Below are 23,494 nucleotides of genomic sequence, written 5' to 3' on the forward strand. Positions count from 1 at the left end.
GCTTTAAGAAAATTGGTTGAGAAGGAAGAAGAATAAGTTAGGGGACTCATCTTAGGGTTTAATGGGTTCAAAAAGCTCCAATCTTATTCTAAAAACAAACCCTATCAAAGCTATATGTTTCTTCTCGTGCTCGTTTTTCTTTCTCTTTTGATTTTCACATCAATTCTTGTCTAAAATCTATAGAAAATGAGCCATATGTCACAATGTGTGGCACAGAAAGGTTCTCCCTCTCTGCTTCAGTCCAATGCACCGTGGTAGATCATGCACATATCACAACTTATGGTCCAGAACCACACACCTTCACGTTCTCTCCCTTTTTGGCCTACATGGCTCACATTCAACCTCAAACCGACATTCTAAGGTTATTATCAAGCCTAAACTGTTCCTTAATCCTCTATAACCACTCTATTCACTATTCTTACTTAATTAAACTTGATTAATCCCTTAACAACCTATGGATTAAAATTTAGGATGTTACAACAACTATACTGTAACATTACACTAAGGTTTTTCTTGGTGTTTTTTTATTTAACATTTAAGTTATTTGCACTATTATGCAGATTATGTGAAACACAACATAAAGAGGAGTAGAGATACTAAAAATTTTACAGAGCTATTGTGAAATGAACTAAAGCAATGAGAAGCAAAAAGCTTAAAATATTGTCAACACGTTAATGTAGCTCTGCATGAGGCCAAGAACTAAGGTTATGTCTCAATATCAAAAGGAAGCAGTCAAGTGTAATTCAGGGATGGAGTCATAAAGATATTAGAAGAAGCTAAAGAGAAAGCAAAACTGCTTTAATAGTACCCAAAAAAAATCACTACATTGTGGGAACTGAGAGCCCACAAAAAATGATGGAAAAAAAGGGTTAACAAGTCTCATACGGTTATACCCAATCTCAAGAATTCACACAAGCTGCTTACAAATATGCCATAGTCTCAAGAATATTCCTTGTATGTTATTTTTTCACTTTTCAGCTAATGATTTGAGATGCTAGCAATCTCAAGAAGCAAGATATTTATAAAAGGAAATATGTTGGCTACCCCTATTCAAAGGTGGAAAAAGTATGCCAACATGTAAACTTCATTCACTGTAAAGGGAAAGCTAATTCAAAGTATTCATTTTTCTCTGTGAAAGTGTAAATAACATATGCCTTCACCAAAGAAGCATCGATATGGGTGCGAGTATCAAATATGATACAACATGATACTCAGACACAATAATTTTCAAAAATTTTAGGATACAGGTACGACTATATAAATCATTAAACATCTTAATGTCTAAAAGTACAATTTCAAGATGTCCAATGTCGTCACAAAATACAATACAATAAGAAATTAAGCACTATCAAATGGCAAAAGATGATGATTAACCTAAATTAATTCTCACCTTCTCTATCTTTATTGACACCATTATTTTCTCCTATAATTTCTCTCTCTAAAATTAGCTCATCTAGAGATAAACTTGTAACTTCAAACTTTTAGCACCATCTATTTCTCAAAAATCTTCACTAATATCCTACAATCTACTTTCTCTAGTGAAATACTTTTCACTCTTTCTTGAAAAAAAGATGAAGATTTGAATGAACAAAAATTAAGTTTTCTGCTCTTTTTAAAAGCATTTTGTTTCTCTTTATTTAATGAACAAAAGGGTAAGAGCTCTAATTTTTTCACAACAAGATGATAAGCATGGTTGATTGAGACGTTTCAATGTAATCTCTTGAAATTTAGGAGCATTAACACCATGATTGCTCCACCAAACTTTAGGTTTTAATGCCATCTATCTTGTAAGGAATTAACAAAAGAGTACTCATCTGAACATCCAAAAAACTTTAAAAAACTCATTCATAATCAATTTCCTCTCTTCTTCATCTGGAAACATCCTTCTAAGGCACCTTTTTTTCTCAGTTGATATTTCAGCATCTCTATGTGGAAAGACTCTATTTGGTGAACCTTGAAGCCATTGTGTTGTATAATACTTATAATAATATAATAACATCAATTGGAGTTGTGATGTAAAAATGGTAAAGAAAAGAATCTCATAAAGAAAAATAATAACACACCTAGGATTCAATGAGTGGGCAAGATAATAAAGTAGAGTGGAATTCCTTGTCTAAATCAATGATGATGTTGTAAATAACTTTATAAAATGAAGAGTACTCAAAAAATAATTTTCTCTCATGCCTATAAATTGATCCTTGACTTGTTCTATCATTGAATCCCACATCTAACAAATAAAATGAGATGTGGGTATATTTGTGTCAGCAAACCTCAGCATATCATAAATTGATTTAGTGAAAGAGAGGATATAGTTAACCTTATCTTACCAAAGTACATCAAGAATTATGTCTTTAACTATAGCAGTCTTTCCAACATTATCATCCTTATAAGCATTCTATTATTCATTAATAACCAATGTACAAAGAGAAGTTTTGATAAGTTTGATACAAATCTAGTTTTGATTATGACAAGCAACTTTAATTGCACAAATTCATTAAGCATGGCCAATCTTATAGAATGATTCATGATAAATGTTCAGATGAAGACTGCATTATCCATCACCTCAATGATCCAATGACATTCTCTATAAACAATTTCATTTGCCTTTGTATTTTTTGCTACCCATATATTTTTCAAGGCAAGATTAAGTGAATGAATGCATAACACATAGCGTCTAAAAAATGTGAGGATGCTCATCTTCTATCATCTTACTTGCAAATTTACAAACAAGTGTGCTAGCAATGATTATTTGGACAACTTATGACGCCCCACTTATTCAACTACTTTCTTTATCAAATTAGCTATATAAAATTTATCTTTATGCTTATTAGTTGCATTAATTACCTTTAAAAACATGAGGCTTCCATCCATTACAGCCACAAAATTAATAAATGGCCTTCTTTGTATATTTGTCTAACCATCTGTAACTATACTTTTTCCCTTATAATTCCAAGTCTCTTTGATTGGTTCCAGTAACATTTCAACATTAGCCTTTTCTGTTTGCAACAAAGTGGATCTTAATGCATTATAACTAAGAGGTTTAAAATCAAGAAATACATTATTGACAATATATTAAAATGCACTAATAAAATATGAGTTACGTGCCAAATTGAAAGACAAGTTAGCTGAATAAAACATTCTAACAATTTCAACAGTTAAATTCTCTCTAACTCATTGTTGGAAAGATCTTTCTATTGTGTTTGTTGCCCTCCTTTTTTCCTGATTATGTTCACTTTGAATAAGAGTATCACCCCTTTTGACATAAAGGGGACAAGCTCTTAATTGCAGTTGACAATGGAACTTGTCTTAGTTTTGTTCTACTTTTAGCCTCCTCTTAAACTTTTCACATTTTGCCTAAACAATTATCATCAACTTTCGAGCAGATAACAATACCCTCTCCAGATATCCTCAACAAATAAAATTTAACTCTAGAATAAGAGCCATTATATTAGTTATTAAAATAGTTACACTTTCAAGTTCTATTCCCACCTTCCCCTTCATTTTTTTTGAGGTACCAAAGTTAGATAAGCCCATAAAGGAATACTCTCTTTCTGTCTTTCATTACTAAATTGAAACCAAGAATTCACACTTCTTGAACTACTACCGAGTCTAGAATTAGAAGCCATTGCAGATTTAATTTATATTAAAAAATTATAAACAATTTCCTGCAATTTTAACATGAAGAGAACTAATAAAAATTTAAAACAAATCAATGTTTAACTCAATAAAATAATCCATCAAAATAAAAAAATTAAATTAGTAACTTAGCAAATTAAATTGATCAATAAGTTAAGAGCTTAAAAAATATTTTCAACAGCCAGCCATTTAACATTCACTTCAACAATACCTAGAAGTCTAGAACAAGAATCATGAGCTCAGAGAAGAAGATGAACTGACCTCGAACAAGGTAGAATGACGAAATCACAAACTAAAGAGACAAAGCACCTTGAGAAGATACATCATGAGTCATGACTGAAGTGAGTAACTGGGACCTCAGAGTGATTCATATTGACCTTGGACCCATGAATAAAGGAATGCTAAAGTGATTCAGACAGAGCTTGGACCTTAAAGTGATTCAAACAGAGCTCGAACTAGTGATTCAAACAGAGCTCGTGACTGAAGATTGAAGAAGGATGATGAGAGAGAGAGACAAAGCAAAGCTCACGTGAGAAAGGGAAAAGGATCAATTCAACTGGAATTGGAAAGCTTAGAGCATCCAATTTCTAGAAACAAGAAAAAAAAGAGGCCAAAAAGTTGAGTTTCGGGTACTACCCGTCTCCGCCTATGTCCGAACATATCTGCTTGAAACTAGAAAATCAGACGCCCTACTTTTGCATCCTAAATGTGTGTTCATGTCGAATATGTATCTGACACGGACACGCCAAGATTTTGCAAGTATCCGTGCTTTCAAAGCCCTTACATTTCAAATCTCATTTGTGGATAATTTTTTTAAAAAAACATTATCAACAAGAGGTACCCTGTTTCTCATAAACACGATGCTGTTAATATGATAAGAATACTAACAGAGGCCTAATCCAACATATTATTGCATACAATTTAAATAAACTATGAATGATCCAATTCAATTAGAACCGTTTAATTAGCCTTTGTGCAATAACACCTTTTTTGGGTGAAATGCCTACCAAATAGAATTTTTTACGGCTTTTAAGAAGATTCAAATCTACGTCTAAGTGAGGAAGGAGTTCTCATATGCTTGCATATTGTATTGGCTCATTTTTTGATATTCATTCTTTATTTATGATGTTGAGAGTCAAAAATCCATGACTTTTGGATCGGATTTATTTATTTTTATTCATGAATTTATGATTCAAGAAATATGTGTCTTTCCTTTATGTTAATCCCCAAAACATTTTCCTTTCTTACTCCGAGCAAGCCCCAATCTCTGCCATATGAAAGCAGAGAGCATTAGTAAGACTTCCATTAAATGTTCAGGCCAAAATTATGTTCTTAGCCAATTTGGAGAACTCACTTTTAATCAAATACCAGGTTATGCTTTATAAACTAATCGGGATTTATGTGGACAATGCTTCGTGAAATTTATAAGGCATTCTTGAAAATTAATCACTAATTATGCTTGTATACAAATTTATCCATAAAGTAAAAGATCATTAAATCGAGCTTAATCAAGAAGGTGACTGATTGGTATGACAAGTATTAAAATCTCACAATATAAGCTTAGATAGGTGCGTGGGTTTAATATAAACATAAAATATGGCTTGCAGCTTCATCATTATTATAATAACAGTCGTACTCAATGGAAATGTCTCAATTCTCAATAGTCAGTTAATGAACTCGTGTGCTATAAGAGCTTTGAGAAAAGGGACTCTTGACAAGGCTAGCTAGGAAGCGGGAAATCCCAGCAACAAGGTGAACGTTCCTCAACCCTCCACACATGCTTGCAACAACGGAAGGCTTTTCTGCCTATCCAAGCTGTCTCTCTTGGCAGGTCATACAGAGAGATTAGTGATAAAATATAAGGAAAAAGACAGATCATATGACATCCTAATTAGAGTTCCTCATCAAGAATGCAACAATGCATCCCAATAAACCACCAGCCACAACCTGTCCAAAAGGATATGCCCTTACTCTATCAGCCACTATAACCAAAATACTAAATTAAAATACTACAGCTTATTTCAGTTTTGATATTACCAAGCGTTTTCTATTGATAAATGCGTTACATGATTTACAGGTTTATGTTTGTTTAGATGATATGTAATTGTAAGAATTGAGCATCCTGGTTCTTGAGGTATCCAAATAATTCAATGAACAAGTAATCTGTTAAGTTTCACATGCAAATTTATCATGTGTAAATGCAAGGCTAGTTTTACCATTCCTTTCTCTTCTATCTTGAAGGGCAACAACATGAAAACTTGAGAGAGAAAACTAGGTTCAGGTGGGCATTCTCATTGAGTATAACTTGTGTAGCCACATTTTAAATGCCTCAAAAGCAGTCAAGGTAATGAAGCAATTAATGGAAGCATAGGTCAACAAGGCAATTAAATAAATAGATCAAAACTAAGCAGGGAAGCGCACCCATAATGGTAACATCTTCACAAATCATGAGAAGCAAAATGGAAGCATATATAGGATGCACCAAGTGGTGAAGATCTTCAGAAACTGAGCGAGAATAAACGCCATAAATGCTGATAAAATAGGAAGGTTGAATGGAAGAAAGGATGCGGGGGTTAAGGAAGATGGCATTGTTCCTGCGACTGCTGTAACGTCCGCCATAATGATCACCTCGCCCATGAAATGAGGGAATTGACTACGGAACCAACCTCCGTTTTGCAAGAAATTTTCTCTCCAGTAATACAACCAATAGTGCTCGGTGAGGGAGATGACTCAGTCTCGGCCAGCAATAAGGCCAATGTGTGTATTGGTCTCGAAATGTTACTCAAAGACGTCCATATCAATATGTTTTCTCGTTTCTCCCTTAATTATAATTCTGAGGTATTTGGATCAAATGTCAAAAAATGATGGATTAATTTAAATCTTGCTGGGAGAGTCACATTTAGTGCTCCACTCTCCAATAGGAGGATACTTTGAACCCAAAAAAAAATTAATTAATTAATTTATTTTTTTTTAATTTATTAAATATTAGATTATTTGAAAAATGACAAAAAAATTCATTCAAATTATATAAATAACAATGTAATCCTTAAAATGTCATAATTTTAATAAAATTTTTAGAGGCTTCTATGTCAATAAATTTTAAAGTAAAAAAATTATTTTATTCTTATTAAAAATAACAAGCCTAATCACAATTTTTATTTAAATAATCATAACTTTTTGTTCTATAAATCGCAAGAGTTGAATAAAAAATTATAACTTGTCAAATGTAATTTTTGTTATTAAAAATAAGTCTCAATCATAATTTTTATTTAAAGAGTCATAAGAGTTGTATAAAAAATCATAATTTATCAAGTATAATTTTTATTATTAAAAAATAAGTTTTTAAAATAATAAAATTTATTCATAACTTTTATTTAAAGAATCACAAAAATTGAATAACAAATCACAACTTGTTAATAAAAGTAAAATAATTTTTTTAATTTAAACTTTATTGATAAAGAGATTCTTAAAAAAATTAATAAAAATATAATATTTTGAGTGATTAAATTATTATTTACATAATTAAGAAAAAATTTATTATTTTTTTATATTATATTTGAACCAACAAGGTCAGAGGCACCGTTTTAGACCATCCACTGAATAAAGAAAAGTCGTTCCCAATTGGATAATAGTGTCCATGTCAGTAGATCAATACCATTTTTTAAGGCCAAAAAATCATACACTAAAGTTTTTTGACCGAAAAATCATACACTGAATTAAAAAATTAATCAATTGATCTATGCAATCTTAATTTAGTTAAAATTCAGTTCTTGAGCTTTAATTTAATATAATTTGATTTTTATAATTTTGACTCGATTAAAATTTCATATTTAAATTTTAACTTGTACAATTCACTTTTTATAATTTTATCCATTTAAAATATTAGCCTTTGCATTTTAGAAAATAATATTATGAATAACAAGATTATTATTAAAGCTTATGAATTAATGTTTTAAATGGCTATAAAACTATATGAATTGAGTTAACCAAAGTTAAAGTATGTGGAATGAGCTCGATTAGTTTTTCACTAATTAAACACCAGCTTGTCAAACATTCATTCGGCAAAAATTAATTAGTAAAATTTAATTATTGTAATAAAATTTATGTTTGAATATATTTTTTAATTAATTTGATAACTAAAAGTTGTTAAGATTATATACAATAAAAAGTGATTTTAAATGTAGAATTATGAAAAAAATATTGATTTATGGTAATTTATGATTTTTTATACAATTATAATATATTAGAAATGTAAAAAAATATGTGATAAAAATTTTAAATGACATAACATTTAATATGTTAAAAAATATATAAATAGTTTAGCATATATTTACAATAAAAACTAATATAATTAATTTTTAGTCTATAATTTATATTTTACTGTCCTTTTTCCCTTGCTATTTGAATGTGGTGGTGCATTTTGGTGTGTGAGTCATGTCCTGCAAGCTTTAACAAATTTTATAAAAATAAAGAAACGCTTGCTGAAATCACAATTTCACTCATGTTTGATTTGGAAACTTGATTTATTTTATATATGACATTTTGTATTATCTATTTAAAAAGAAAAAATAGTTTAGTGGTTATGTATGCGACTTCGAAGCATTTCTTTGGTCGTTAGTGCGGTAACTGATTTTTCAAAAAACGAAGTTCATCATTTTGATAATTTCCTAACAACATAATCTCAAGGAAAAATAATAGATAAATTATTTTGAAATAAAAAAATAACAATTTAACCTCACAAGATGCAATAATCATAATGAGGTCTCAAGGGACTTTTTTGAGATTAAATTTTTATGTGAAATTACTTTAATACCTATTTACAATTAATTTTATATTGTTTACAAGTTTGATATAAATATTTACAAATTTAATTTCACAAGTTATTAAAATAATTTAGAAAATCACAATTTTCTATCAATAATTTTCTTCAATAAATGAAATCTAACTAATTTTACATGATCTATAAGTTTAATATAAGCATTCGTAAATATAGTTTCATTTGACAACAAATAATTTAAAAAATCACAATTTTTTATCAACAAAGTCTAACTAATTTTATATCATTTATAAATTTGGTGTAAGTATCCGCAAATTTACTTCTACTAATTATTAAAATAATTTAAAAAATTATAACTTTCTAAACTATAAAAAATATTAAAATAATTTCACGCAGAAATTCAATATCAAAAAAGTCTCTTTGAATCTCATTGTATTTATCATGTTTTATAGGACCAATGTGTCACTTCTCTATTTTAGAGAGATTTATATATTATTCTCCCTAATTTTAACAAAATTATTTAATCCTTAATTATATTTGAGATTTGTTTGTTTTATGCTTTTAAGCAAAGATTAATTAATATTAATAGTAAAATAAAAAATAATGATACAAAAATAGTCCCAAAAGTGAAGAATTTAATACCCAAACAACATCACTAAATCTAATTAATAAATTATTCTTCTCACTTTATGACATTTGGATAACAGTTATTAAAATTTTGGGATAACAGTTATATAAAAAATTAAAGAGATCACATTTCAAAAGTTTCACCCTATGACCTTCTCTAGATCTACATTTGAGGGCATTTAAAAAATACTTTTTAAAAGTTGATTTGAGGTAGAACATAACACCCAAACAACATCTTGCTTTCTATAAGTGCAAAAGAACTCTTTGAGTGGAATGTGAGAAAACCAAATAAGGTTAGAGTTATAACTGAATCAAATTATAGTGATTGAATTTTATTGAGTTAAAATTTAAAAATTAATTTACAATTGAATTAAAAGTAGATTGATTAAATGATTAATTTTTTAAAAAAAATTATAAATTTATGATTGTGAAGTTGCAAAGCATGAAGAAAAAGATTGGAGGAGAGAGACATATTGGAGGGGAGAGAGCGTGGGTGAGGAGAGAGATGGGAGAGGAAGAAGATTATGACCTACATGTAATTTTTTATTATAAAAAAACTATTAAAGATGCTATCTAAGTAAAGTGTGAGCCTACTAATAGAACCATTGGGTGTGTGGATGATAGGATGACGAGATAATAAAAAAAATTATCCAAACACTCAAAGATAAAAATGACCCGAGATTAAGCCCAAAATACTTGTAAACCCTAAGAAAAAAGTTTGAGAGACTAAAATTAACCTTTAACCTCATAAAAAATATTCAAAAATGCAAATAATGGGATCCATATAATGGCCATTAAGCACATTAATGTTGGGGGTTCAAATGTTTAAAAACAAAAGGAACTCACAATCAAGTTCAAAGTACCTATAAATCTCAAGAAAAAAGTTTGAGAGCAAAAATGAATCTTGACCCTTATATATTAAGCTAGTGAGCCTTGAAAGGTGATAGCTCCTATGTTAACTGGTGAATCAAAAGGATTTATTTAAAAATTAATGTTCAAATAATCACAAAACAAGTTATTAACCCAAACATCTTCCAACTAAGGGAAGTGATACTATCATTGGAATAATTTGCTATTAACGATGATAGAGGATTATCTCCTATTCCCTCCCCATCTTCTTCCATTCTTTTCTTTTTCTAACTATTAGATTAAAATTTAGGTGGTTTAGATTTGATATTTTGTAAAATTATTATTAAAATGTCAAATGATAAGAAAAGATGTTTAGTCAAATTCAAAATGTTAAAATTTAATTTAAATACTTTAAAACTACAATAAAAATAAAATAAAAATATTTTATAAAAAATTAAATCCAAACCATTCAAAATTTAATCTTTATTGTTATGAAAGGAAAATGAAGGAAAGGGATGGAAAATAAGGATGAGAAAATAATAGCTTATATTTCTAGCAAGGTTTTAAAAATCGAATCAAATCGTCGGTTTAACCGTAAACCAGTCACTAGTCTGGTTCAGTTGATGAAGATGAACCATGCGGTCAATGAACAGGTTAAAAATTGACCAACCGATCAACAAACCAAAAAACTGAAAAAAGCGAGTGGTTGATTGGTCTGAACGTTTCAATGTTTAAATACCTGAATCTGAGAAAAAAAAGAAAGGAATTTGACAGGAGAGGCTACAGAAAAGGTGAAGATGGAAAGAAATGAAAGATATTCATTAAAATTTAAGAAAAGAATGTATTTTCTAATAAACCACTACCTAAAATGCGTCTTTCCAGCAACAAAACTACCTGATCGGTCATAAAATCATCCATTGCTGTGAAGACGATATACTGCACTTCAGAAATAGTCACGACAGCAAAGGAAAATGGAGAAAAGGAGGATTGAAGGTGACGACTGGAGTTAGGGTATTAGGTTTGGGATAAAAAATTCTCTCTCCACGTGAACCATCCATTATTATATTATAATATATTATAATACTATATTAATAATTTTTAATAATAATATTATTATTATTTATATTAAAAAGCAGTAAAAGGTGTACAGAGGAGCAGCGGAAGAATTTGAAATGAGAGGAGGAGTATAAATATTTATTTATTTTTTCATTAATGCAAAAATTTTGATAAAAAATTCACATTAATACAATTAAATATTGTTTTCTGGGTGGTAAAAAAATCATATTAAATATTTTTTTAAAATGAAGTGAATGAAATAGATTATATGACAATATTATTCTTATAAAATATTAAAATATAAATGTATAGATAATTTAGAAAGTTTCTTTAATTTAAATATTATTTTTTATAATTTTGGATGAATTTATTTTGTGATATATATGTATATATATTATCTATAAATATTAAATTAATTATATTCAATTCGATCACGATTCAATTATGATCAGATCATTAACTCTTAAACTAATTCTTCATCTAATTTTTTTATATTTAAGATAGCTTTTAAGGTTCAATAAAACAAAAGAATGGAATACAGCTCAAGGTAGAGCCTACTGGGCTTTGAGAAAAGTCCATTGCCATCAATAGATGCATGCTTGATCAATAAAATAGTGTACCTTGACCTCGAGGGTTATTTTACTCGTACAGAAAAGCGATTTGCATACGGTGCTCCTCGTGATAAGCACAGTTGCTTATTAAATTAGGAGCAATCCTAACCTTTCATTTTAATTTAAATGAATCTTTATTATTTATTTAAATTAATTTTAAATATTTTTAACATTATATTTATTAATATAAGAAATATAAAAAAATTTAAAATTTTAATAAATATATTCATTATCAGTATAAATTTAATTTAATAATTTAATTTAATATTAAAAATTTTATAATTTTATAATTTAACTGTTTAGATAAACTTTGAATATTTCTAATATAATTTATATAATCTAATTTAATATTAAAGAATTTATAAATTTTATAAATTAATTATTTAAATATTTTTTAAATAATTCAGATTTAATGTTAAATTTTTTTATTTTTTTATTTTAATAAATATAATATTAAAAATATTTAAATTTTAATTTAAATAAATGGCAGAGATCCATTTAGATTGAAATGGAGGGTGAGGATTGCTTCTGAGCGCACCGAATGCGGACGCTACGGAAAAGTTGGCTCCACTCCACCCATCGAAAATTTGAAATTCTGAACTTAAACGGTCCGAAACTTTGAACTAAAAGGTATACAGACCGTTTATCTCAACAACTCTCCACCGTGGATCTTGCCCTCTGCTACTCTACTTCACCCGATTTTTTTTGTTTTCAGATTCTCATTTCCCTTATCAATTTCTCAGTGGATCTGTAATCTGAATTTTGTCTTACTCTCCCTATTTCCTCATCTCCAAGCCCTAATTTTCGCGTTGTTTCAGTAGATTTTCAGTTTGGATTGGTAGGTTTTCTCGAAACTGATTGGAGTATTTCACAATGCCATTCATATCGGAGGCTGCCAGTGCTATTAAGAGCAGGTTCGGGTTCCAGGATCATTCCTCCGACACTTTTTCGCTGGTTCAGAGAACTCCAGATCTTCTGAAATCTACTGCAAAAGAGAATATTGTGCACAGCTCTGCAGTTCGAAGTAGTAACGATTTGGATGAAGATGGAGTTGGGGACTGTAGCGCCGTATCGGCGAGTCAGAGCTTCGAATTCTGCGAGGATCCTTCTTTCTGGATGGATCACAACGTGCAGGTGGAGAGAGGCTTTGTTGTTTGCATTTTGAATCCCTTCTCTATTTACGCTTATGGAGTAATTATTCATATCAAGTATCGTAATTACGTTTATTCACGATTATTTATATCTTACTACCGATTATAGAGTAACTCTTCATATCAAGCATAATTTTGGTACTTCTTTTCTCTATTTACGACTATCCATATCAAGTAATGTCGTCACTTTTGAACTGTTAATTTCTGTAGAGGTCCGCTTCCGGCTGGTAGCGTATAAATAGTTAATACAAAGTTTCATAATGTATAGGGGTAAATTTTGTTCACTGAATAAATCATTACACCTGCAAATAAGTGACTGACAGCAAGAATTTTGCCTTGTAATGGAAACCCTTGAGCTATGCAATACATTTGCCTGGCAGTAAAATTAAAATCAGAAGTCGATGGACTGCATCATGTCTCACACACACACACACACACACATCATCAACACTGTTATAGTTTAAGGTCGTGGTTTATTTGTAACTTGATGTAAGCTAATCAAGTTTACATTGGTTCTCTTCTATGAGCTTAGGTTATTATTAGAATCCGCCCCCTTAGCAATGGCGAACTCTCATTGCAAGGGTACAGCAAATGCGTTAGGCAAGAGAGTTCTCAGGCAATTACTTGGATTGGACCTCCTGAGTCTCGATTTACCTTTGATCTTGTTGCAGATGAGAACGTTAGCCAGGTATGTTGTTGACTGATTCTTTTATCACTGTTCAGGCTTTACATTTTTCTTCTTTGATCATTAAACTTGTAATCCTTCATTATTATTGTAACAGGAGACTCTTTTTAAAGTAGCTGGTTTGCCAATGGTAGAAAATTGTATGGGAGGCTATAACAGCTGCATGTTTGCTTATGGCCAAGTGAGTCTTTCGTTAGCTATTCCACATGTTATCCCTGCACAGAAAATGACAGGAAAATTTCTGTATTATATGTCTTATATCCTGAACAATTAGAGTTTACTGTTTAAAATCCACAATGTGCAAGGGACCAAGACTTCTGTGATTTGATGTGTTGATCATTTAACTTAATTTTGCTTATATTACTATCATTTTCCTAGACTGGAAGTGGGAAGACTCACACCATGCTTGGAGACATTGAGGGTGGTACTCGAAGACACAGTGTGAATTGCGGGATGACACCAAGAGTTTTTGAGCACTTATTTTCTAGAATCCAGAAGGTAGTCTTTTAATATGCAGATGCCTCAGGCATTCCGGAACTGCTTTTGATCTAATTTTCAAACAAAACTTGCATCATAATTGAATAACTTGTGATCTTGGTCATGGGAGTTTTTTTGGGTGATAAACAATGTTTTTTTTTTTTTGGTACAAGGGTGATAAACAATGTTGGTAGAGAATGCTATTTAATATCACCAACACTTATCTACTTCTGTTTTTGTGAACTCTTTCTATTTTACAAAGCTTTCCTGTCATGCCATATATGAAACTTGACGTTTTCACATTTCATGCTGAAATGGGACTTATTTTGCAAACCCACGATTTAGGACTAGAAATAACTGTCACAGTTCTTGTATACAAGAATATACTTGGGAGAATTACATAAATTTTTCATTCAATACAATCAATTACTACAAAATACATTGACAACACAATGTGTTGTCATTTTCCTTTGTTCAATTGTCAATTGACATTATAGTAATTAATTTTGTTGTGTGAGACTTTAAAGTAATTCTCCCAATATAATTTCTGTGTTTAATCCCTTTGCTACAATAGGAAAAAGAGGCCAGGAGAGATGAGAAGTTAAAATTTACGTGCAAATGTTCTTTCTTGGAGATATACAATGAACAGATCCTTGATCTTCTAGAACCATCATTCAACAATTTGCAGGTATGGGAAGCTATTTTCTTACATAATTTAGTTATTCCTTCCATTTATGATATCCATCCTCCTTTTCAGAAAACTTACGTTGGCAATAAGATTGCTTCATCTGCCATTGAAAATTCCATTATTAATCTACCCTTGAAAATTCTCTCTCTAAATCATGGGAATAATATGTATAAATTACTTTGTGTTTTAAAGGAGGAGAGGCATTTATATTGCATCCCTTGAACCTTTGTTTAGACAACTTTTTATTTTATTTTGGTTGATCATATGGCAGATAAGAGAAGATAGTAAGAAAGGAATTTATGTAGAAAATCTCAAGGAAGTGGAGGTTACAAGTGCTCGAGATGTTATTCAACAACTTTTGCATGTATGTAATGCCTTCATCTTCATCTTCATCTTCACTTTTGAGATTGTTCTTTGTTTATAGATGGCTTTAACTTCAACAGCATTGATGTTGTTGTTTTAATTATTATTTTAGGGTTCTGCAAACAGAAAGGTTGCTGCCACTAATATGAATCGTGCTAGTAGTCGTTCTCATAGTGTCTTTACTTGCATCATTGAAAGTAAGGTAGAAATATTACTGCTTCCTTAGTTATTTTGTGTAAATTTAATAATGTTTTCATATTCTTTCCAAGTTCTATTGTTGATAAGCAATTAATTTAACTACTTGATTCTAGTGGGAATCTCAAGGTGTAACGCACCATCGGTTTGCTCGACTCAATCTTGTTGATTTGGCTGGATCAGAGAGGTAAATTCCAATAGTGTGTACAATTATGTGTTTGTTTGTGCATGTTAGGCGAGAGAATAATTTAAAAGTATCAAGTATCTTTACCTCATAATTTAGAATATGCCATCCGACTAATATGTTGTACCCATTTAATAATAGGCAAAAGAGCTCTGGTGCAGAAGGAGAACGTCTCAAGGAAGCTACTAATATCAATAAGTCTCTTTCAACCTTGGGGTTGGTTATCCTTACAAGGATCTTGAATTATTGTTTCTCAATATAGGAATATCTACTAGGCATTTCAGTTGTGGTGTTACCTCCCAATAAAATTAACTTGATGGTGATATGTTTTTTCAGCCTTGTAATTATGAACCTAGTGAGTATATCCAATGGCAAGTCACTCCATGTTCCATACCGTGATTCAAAGCTTACATTTCTGCTTCAGGTATCTTTGTGATTTAGAATCGAGTTAATTAGGTTGCCAAAATTGAAGTTCAAACTTCAAAACCATATTACAGTCTCCAATATTAGTGGTTTAGAAATGAATGGATGAGAATTATAAGGTTAAAAAGAACAATATTTGTTTTCAAATGGACTTTCAGCCAAAGCCTTTAACAGGTTCACTTATTAATTCTTTTTGTAAGTATAGAAAGAAACTTCAGTAATTAAATAAGCATCAAACTTTAATTAGGTAGTTCTTTGAAAGACTTTGAAATTGGAAGTTTCTTTTGCAATGACGTTGCATTAAAAAAACCCTTGTATTATCAGCAAAGGAGCTCTTATTTCAACCACATGAAGCAAAATACTTTATAATGCATGCAAACAAACAAACATGAAGACAGAGGTGGGGGTTTTTTTTGGTTGATTACGTTGCCAAGCTAGAAGTTGTTGATTGAATTTAAAAAATTTGCTTGAAGCACCAAAAGGTTGGAGCACTTTAAATTGTAGTTTATGGGACATTCCAGTATCCAATTTTTTATGAGCCTAAATTTCCAAGTTGATTTTTTTGGAATCTTGGACAACTTGATCAAGGCAGTATAAGAAAGAAACGTTCATGGTTCAAGCCCTAATAATATTTCGAAACCTCTTGATAAGGTTTAACATAAGAAAGATGATTTTCTTATGCTGATTTTTTAACGCAATTTGAGTTACTTCATCCTAATTATATAGATAAATAAGGTGAAGCAAATTATCAAGTTGCCTGATCAGTTTTTCATCTCTTCCTTTCAGGATTCTCTCGGAGGGAATTCCAAAACTATAATAATAGCAAATATTAGCCCCTCCACTTGGTTAGTGAACTTCTTTTCTTGTTCAAAATATATTTACACAAGAGTCTTATTTTTCTTCAGTAAAGTACCTTCCAGTAGCAAAAACTAAGTGAATGTCAACCTCGATATTTGTCATTCAATTTTACAAGTTTGTATGACATATATGGCTTTTCTTGCAGTTGTTCGTTGGAAACATTAAGCACATTAAAGTTTGCTCAGCGTGCCAAATTTATTAAGAATAATGTATGTCTTAAAATTATCTTGGCACTTCTTCATTTATGGCAGTCATAATTGAGAGTCTATGTTATTAGCTGATTGCAATACACTAGTAGTAGGAAGTAGAAAGTGTTTTACTTAATTGTTTTAATGTGTGGGAAAAGCTGATGACATGCTAAAAGGCTACTAGCTATGGTAGAGTGATTCTGACATCTGGGTCCTCTTAATATTAGACAGTAAGATTCTCATGCTATTGCTATAGTTTCTGCTAACTATTTTCTATTTTTCCTTCAGGCCATTGTAAATGAGGATGCATCTGGAGATGTCATTGCCATGAGAATGCAAATTCAACAACTAAAGGTACTTGGACAGATTTTCATTCATCTTTTCTTAGTTATGCTCTAAATTCTTTTGCTGCATACTAATGAGTTTTGTCCCTTCTGCTTCTGACTATTGGTTGCGCACAGGTTGGTTTGTGTAAGTAATTTGGTTCAAAAAAGAGCTTGCTAAAGTTGTATTAATGCACTTTTTACAAAAAGTAGGCACAAAATCGAAAGCGAGAGCATTTTTGCTTTTCATTTATTTATACTAAAAGGGAAAATGAATACACGGCTAACTGATTGCACATTACCAAGGACTAATTGTTCTGAGCATAACAGAAAGCGTGAATGGCCTTGCGGAAGATGTAGTTGGGGTACTTCTTTAAATATAAATATTTATTTAACAAAAGGGATTAGATCCCTTAATTAGTATCACTAATAGCCACAAGAGATGTCGGTGAGGAGGGTTGAATGGATAGTTTGCAGTCCTATAAAGAGGGGTAAAGGAAGACAAAAATAAACTCCAACGAAGTCATTGAATAAGACCTTTTAGTTAACAATATATCTAAATATTTGATTGTTGATAAAGCATAATGACATTGTGCAATCTATGTAGCCAACCCATCTAATGGAATGAGGCTTGTTGTTGTTGCTTTCTCCTTTTTTTTTTTTGCTAATTATGAATTTTTAATAGTTGATTTTCAATTTCTTTATAAGAACTGATTTCATTTATTTCTCATAAGAGGGACTTTACTATAGAATTGGCAGTAGACTTTCAAAAACATTTTCACTATGAATATAAAGCAATGCTGATTTATTTGATAAAATATGTGCTGTTGAATAGGGAATCTATCAAATTAATTATGTTTGCTCATTTTTAATGGGTTTCAGAAAGAAATATCCCGTTTACAAGGTCTAGGTGGTGGAGAAGCTCAGGATAATGACATTTCAGTCATTAACTTTCCAGGATCTCCAGGATCCTTCAAATGGGAGGGAAATAATGGATTATTTAGCCCATTAACCTCCGGTAAAAAGATATCTAAGGTGCACTTTTATTTCCTTGATATCTAAGAAATATTCAGGCTTATCATTATTTTGTATACTCTGATGAGGTTTTTTGTCTCTATTTCAGAAAAGAGACTATGAAGTTGCACTCGTTGGGGCCTTTAGGAGGGAGAAGGACAAAGAGATGGCATTGCAGGCACTACGAGCTGAAAATCAAGCAGCCATGCAACTTGTATGTGCAAAAATGCAGTATATTATGGGTTAGCTATATCAGTTTTCTAATCACGAGGCTTGTTGTTGTTGTTGTATATCAGTTTTCTATCTGATTAGAATGGAAGTGGAAAAACAAATAGGTCGGCTTTTATACTTCATGAAGCAATGAGCTTGGGAAATTTTTGCCATTTGTTATCTGTTCATGTTGCTCTATAGTCATGCTTTTGTATGGTTTTTGAGTAATCGACATGTTCAGTTGCAATACTCATGGTTCTTGTTCATTAATGGTGTTATTCTACGGAAATTAAATGGCTGTGACTCGAATGAATCAGGCCAAACAAAGGGAAGATGAGATTCAGGGTCTCAAGATGAGGCTTCGTTTTCGAGAAGCTGGAATAAAGAGACTAGAAGCAATTGCTTCTGGAAAGATCTCTGCTGAGGCACACTTGCTGAAAGAGAAAGAGGAGCATTTGAAAGAAATTGAGGTCTTGCGAGCCCAGGTGGACCGAAATCAAGAAGTGACTAGATTTGCTATGGAAAATTTGCGACTAAAAGAAGAAATTAGAAGGCATGTCTTTATTTTGTACACTGTGAATCCTCTTTTGTTAGTGTTTTTTTTTTTTTGTGAAACAAAGCAAGTTCTTATTAATTACCGGACCAAAATCAATTTTAAATACATGATATAGTTCTAATGCATACATTGCTCGTTATCTATGCCAATGCGCAAAATATGCAGAAACAAATTATTGCTATAATATTTTTTATCACCTTTTCTGCTCTAAAGGTGTCGTCTGTATGTTTTTCTGTTAAGTTTTTATATATCTCTGCTCCATAGGTTGAAGTCATTTTGAAGAGGGTGAAAGGGAAGTTATGAATGAACAGATCATTGTACTGGAAAACAAGGTGCGATTTATTTGAAGTCCTCAAAATTCACTTGAAGTTCTCATCCAACCTCTCCTCTGTGTTGATTCTGTTTGCCACTGTGTGCAGTTGTTGGAAGCACTAGATTGGAAACTAATGCACGAAGCTGATATGGTAGTGGTTCATATTTTCTGTGTTTTTAGGAATAATGAATTCATTTCTTTTACATGTCTATAAGTGGTCGGTACTCTCTTTTTGACCTACTCGAACGCCAATGTCGTAGAAAACAAATTCTGACTCGGTGATGGAAGAGGCAAATGGGGATGGGAATCTTATTTCCAAAGAGGTAAGATGAAGTCTTCTGTTGTTGTGTTGTCAACATGTCCATCCATTAAAATTGATTTAGACTATCTGAGCTAAAATTAGACCTGGGAAAGTCCTTTTTTTTTTTTTTAACGGAAATACATTCTTGTGTAATCTGCTCATTTTTTTTGAGCTAGAAAAAAACCCTTCAGTTTTTTAGCTACCTTTCGAAGTCATTTTGTTGTCTGACTAATTTATTTCTTGCTAATATTTGACCAAAGGAGTTAGGACCAAAATCACCTTTGCAGTCTTCTAATCGTGAGGAAAATGAGTTTCTCAAAATGCAGGTCTAGATAAATCTCATTTATTTGAACTTGATTTTCTTTATTGGTCAAACTGTTGTCCAAGTCAGACATCACATCAATTTATCAATGGCAGGCGATCCAAAGGCGAGAAGAAATGGACTCCATGTGTAAGAAATTAGAATTTTGTCTTGAAGAGAAAGCAAAGTTGGAAAGGTACTTGCGCTTTCTCCCAGTTTCCCTTCCCCTTTTCCTCTCTCTCTTATTTTTCAATTCCTTATGCAGTGACCCCACAATGGCTTTGGTTTTGACAGAGTGACTCTTGAAATAATATTTTCTTCGTATTGCTCTTTTTCTTTATTTTTTGCCTTGAAGATCGATGTTTCTAAATTATCCATCCACTATTATCTTGTAGGCAAGTGGATGATTTGGCAGCAAAACTTGAACAAGAGAAGCTCCAAGCCATGAAAGAGGGAAGCCGGGAGATGGAGATTCCCTCATCATGCAATATGCCCATCATTAGCATCAATGATCAACTGGAATTGAAAGCAATGGTGGATGCTATTGCTGCTGCAAGTCAAAGAGAGGCAGAGGCTCATGAGACAGCTATTATTTTATCAAAGGAGAATGATGAGCTCAAGATGAAGCTTAAAGTTTTGATCGAGGATAATAGCAAGCTAATTGAATTGTACGAACTGGTTGCTGCTGAAAGTAATAACAGAATTGTCAATAAAGCTGAGGATGCTCGAGAAGTTGCTGTCCAGGTTAATGGCGGCTGTTCTCCTGAAGGAGCTAGAGAAGAGGACACCGAGTCTGAGATGAAAAGAGTAATTGAGAATCTCCAGCATCAAGTACTGGAAATGAATGAAGAAAATGAGAAGCTGATGAGCTTGTATGAAAGAGCCGTGCAAGAGAGGAATGATCTCCTGCATCAACAGGTTGCTGCTGAAAGTAATAACAGGATTGTAAATAAAGCTGAGGATGCTCGAGCAGTTGCTGCCCGGGTTAATGGCGGCTGTTCTCCTGAAGGTACAAGAGAAGTGGACACTGAGATGAAAAGAGTAATTGAGAATCTCCAGCATCAACTACTGGAAATGAATGAGGAAAATGAAAAACTGATGAGCTTGTATGAAAGAGCCATGCAAGAGAGGGATGATCTTAAAATAGTCCTTTCATCTTGTGTACATGAAAGAGCTGAATCCAAAAGGGAAATGGAATGCCCAGAAAAGCTTGTTGAAGTTGATGAGGGGGAAAAAGACTCAAGTATAGAAACTGGTTTCCAGGAAATGCAGGGTGTAATTGAAAGTAAAGGCTTGGATACTTTGTCTGGTTCTAGTTTGTGTATAGTGTGTGATGAACACAACGTGCCAAGTCAGACCAGCCCCCAGCAAAATGACCATCTTGAATCAGGTGAACTTCCTGGCCACGTCAAAGAAAGAGTTTTACTGGAGGGGAGTACTTCAATCAAGGAATCTCGAGTGAATCATGAGGTTGATATTCCTGTCTACTCTGACATGAATATTGAAGTATTGACTGCAAAGGGGCTGTCATGTGAATTAAGTCAAGCTAGAAAGAAACTTGAGAGAGTTGAAGAACAGATTTCAAATGTTGTCAGAACTCTAGCAGCGCTAGATTGTGCTGAGAAGGCAACAATTGAGGTTGATAAGCTCTCCAGGGAAATTGAAGTTATGGAAAGCGACATCCAGATTAAGCATCAACAGATAGAATCCTTAAAACTCCTGCTGTCAGAAGCGCAAGAAAGAAGAACTCTAGTTGATAAGAAGTTTTCTGCAGTTAACTATTCATTGTCAAACTTTGCCCCATCGTTTTCTTATTTTGAGAAACGGGAAGTACAAGCAAGGGCCGTTGTATGTGAATTGATGAGATGCCTTGACAAAAAGAGAGAGGAATTGGCTTCTCTTCAAGCATGCAAGCTTGGGGTAGAGAATGCCAAAAAGAAGAACCAAGAATCTGAAGTTGAACTAGTGGCAAACATTGCATTCACCAAATCCCTATTAGAGGAAGAGAACCGCAAGCGGGAGGGTGAAAAGGTTCTCTTTGCGATTGACAACATCCAGAACATAGACTCTTCACAGAAAAACTGGCATATGAGTGGTAAAGCTACTGAGTTACTAAAATCAGAGGAAGAAGAAATAACCAAGCTGCAAGCAGCGATAAGGCTGTCTCAGGAAAAACTTGGCATCACAAGAAAGGAACTGGGAAATCTAAAGAAAAAGAATTCAACTTTAGAGGAGCAGATACAGGTTGTTCAACTGGAAATACAAGAAATTTTGAGTTAAAACGGAGGAAAAGGAGCTAGCACTTCAGCGAGTGGTGAGTGAAAAGGAGATGCTCTTGGAATTTAGAAACAATGGGATGACTGAAATAGAGTCCATGATCGTTGAGTTCCAGGAATGTGTGTTTGAATCAGATTTGAAGCAGGCTGAGATAAAGATCCTGGAGGAAGAGTTACAGATGGGATTTGGAAGAATCGTAGAATTACAGACAGCTAGAGCCATAGCTTCTAGCAAGAAAGCCAATCTGCTAGCCTCAACGTCTAGTTCATGCTTGCTTGAAAAATGGAGGAGGAAATGCAAAATGTAAAGGTGTCTGTCTGGGAGACAAAGTTGTTGTGCGTCTAAACAGTATGACTTACCTTATCCTCCACTTTTAATTTGTAACATGTTCTGACATTGACCTTTTCATTAATTTATGCTACTGTAAAGTAACCAAACTTCTGTTGGTTCGATGTAATTGATCCCATTTATGTTTTGTGCAACATGAGATGCAATGATGTATAGAGTACAGAGCTTCATTTCAATCCCCCACTGCGCTTTCCAATTTTGCACCTGCTGGCTGAGTTTGATTGAGACAACGAAGTGAAATCCAGATAGAGGAGCAATTAAAGGAACAAAAAATTTTATCTATCAAATTTTCAACAGCAATAAATTGTAATAAATTTAAACTTTTAATATTATTGAAAGAAAAAGTTAATTATTTAATTCTTGTAATTTTAATTAGTTGTAATTCAATTTCTGAATTTGACTTAGTATAATTCAATCTTTATATTTTTGTTTTGGTGATAATTCAATCTTAATTTTGATTCACTAAACTTAGTCTCTATAATTTAAACCATTTAAAATAGTGGTCTTATGTCTTAAAATTAAAATTCAAAAATTAAAATTATGTTGACATTTAGGGACTAATATTTTAAGTTACTAAAACTTTCAATTTGATATAATATATATATATATAATCTTCTAATTTATTTTTTAAATATAAAAGTTAATATTTTAAATATTAAAAACTATATAAAACTGAATTTTGCTGAGTTAAAATTTATAAATTAAGTTATAATCAAGTTAAAATTTTATGATTAATTTTCTTGTTTAAAATTAGTAATTACTATTATTTTTAAACAGCATATATGATCTCGGGTTTTGCTCTTCCATTGTGGAATAGTACCGTTAATCTAACTGTATTCAACACAAATCATATGCATTATCCATTAGTATTAATGGTGCCGACCGCAATGATGCTGCCCCGTTGAAGGCTCCCATCCTTATCCTTCCATCCATGTACGTCAAAAGACGCCAGCTGAATTTTTTCTTAACCATAATCGCCTGGTATGACCTAGCTAGCTGACTTTGCTCTTAACGACCATCGCCCGGGATTAAGTCATTCATTGAATGGATATAAAATAATGATAACATAAATGGGAATTTTTT

At 31.9% G+C, this 23,494-nt stretch overlaps 1 protein-coding gene across 1 annotated transcript; it reads left to right on the top strand.

The window, feature by feature from the left end:
- Positions 1-12,211: 12,211 nt before the first annotated feature.
- LOC129300488 (kinesin-like protein KIN-12E) lies at positions 12,212-22,704 on the top strand. The gene is given in 23 exon segments (XM_054939061.1): positions 12,212-12,690; positions 13,240-13,395; positions 13,490-13,573; positions 13,771-13,890; positions 14,444-14,557; positions 14,829-14,921; positions 15,033-15,122; positions 15,232-15,302; positions 15,441-15,515; positions 15,636-15,723; positions 16,509-16,567; positions 16,726-16,789; positions 17,057-17,122; positions 17,974-18,126; positions 18,215-18,319; positions 18,633-18,868; positions 19,143-19,203; positions 19,291-19,335; positions 19,445-19,507; positions 19,746-19,811; positions 19,903-19,982; positions 20,182-22,057; positions 22,059-22,704. Coding segments are annotated over 23 exon segments (4,338 nt in total). The 5' UTR covers positions 12,212-12,429; the 3' UTR covers positions 22,371-22,704.
- The last annotated feature ends 790 nt before the right edge of the window (positions 22,705-23,494 follow it).

This window comes from Prosopis cineraria, unplaced genomic scaffold, assembly GCF_029017545.1.
Source record: "Prosopis cineraria cultivar Desert tree isolate PC_DT_omini unplaced genomic scaffold, ASM2901754v1 PC1616, whole genome shotgun sequence".
NCBI classification, from domain to species: Eukaryota; Viridiplantae; Streptophyta; class Magnoliopsida; order Fabales; family Fabaceae; genus Prosopis; species Prosopis cineraria.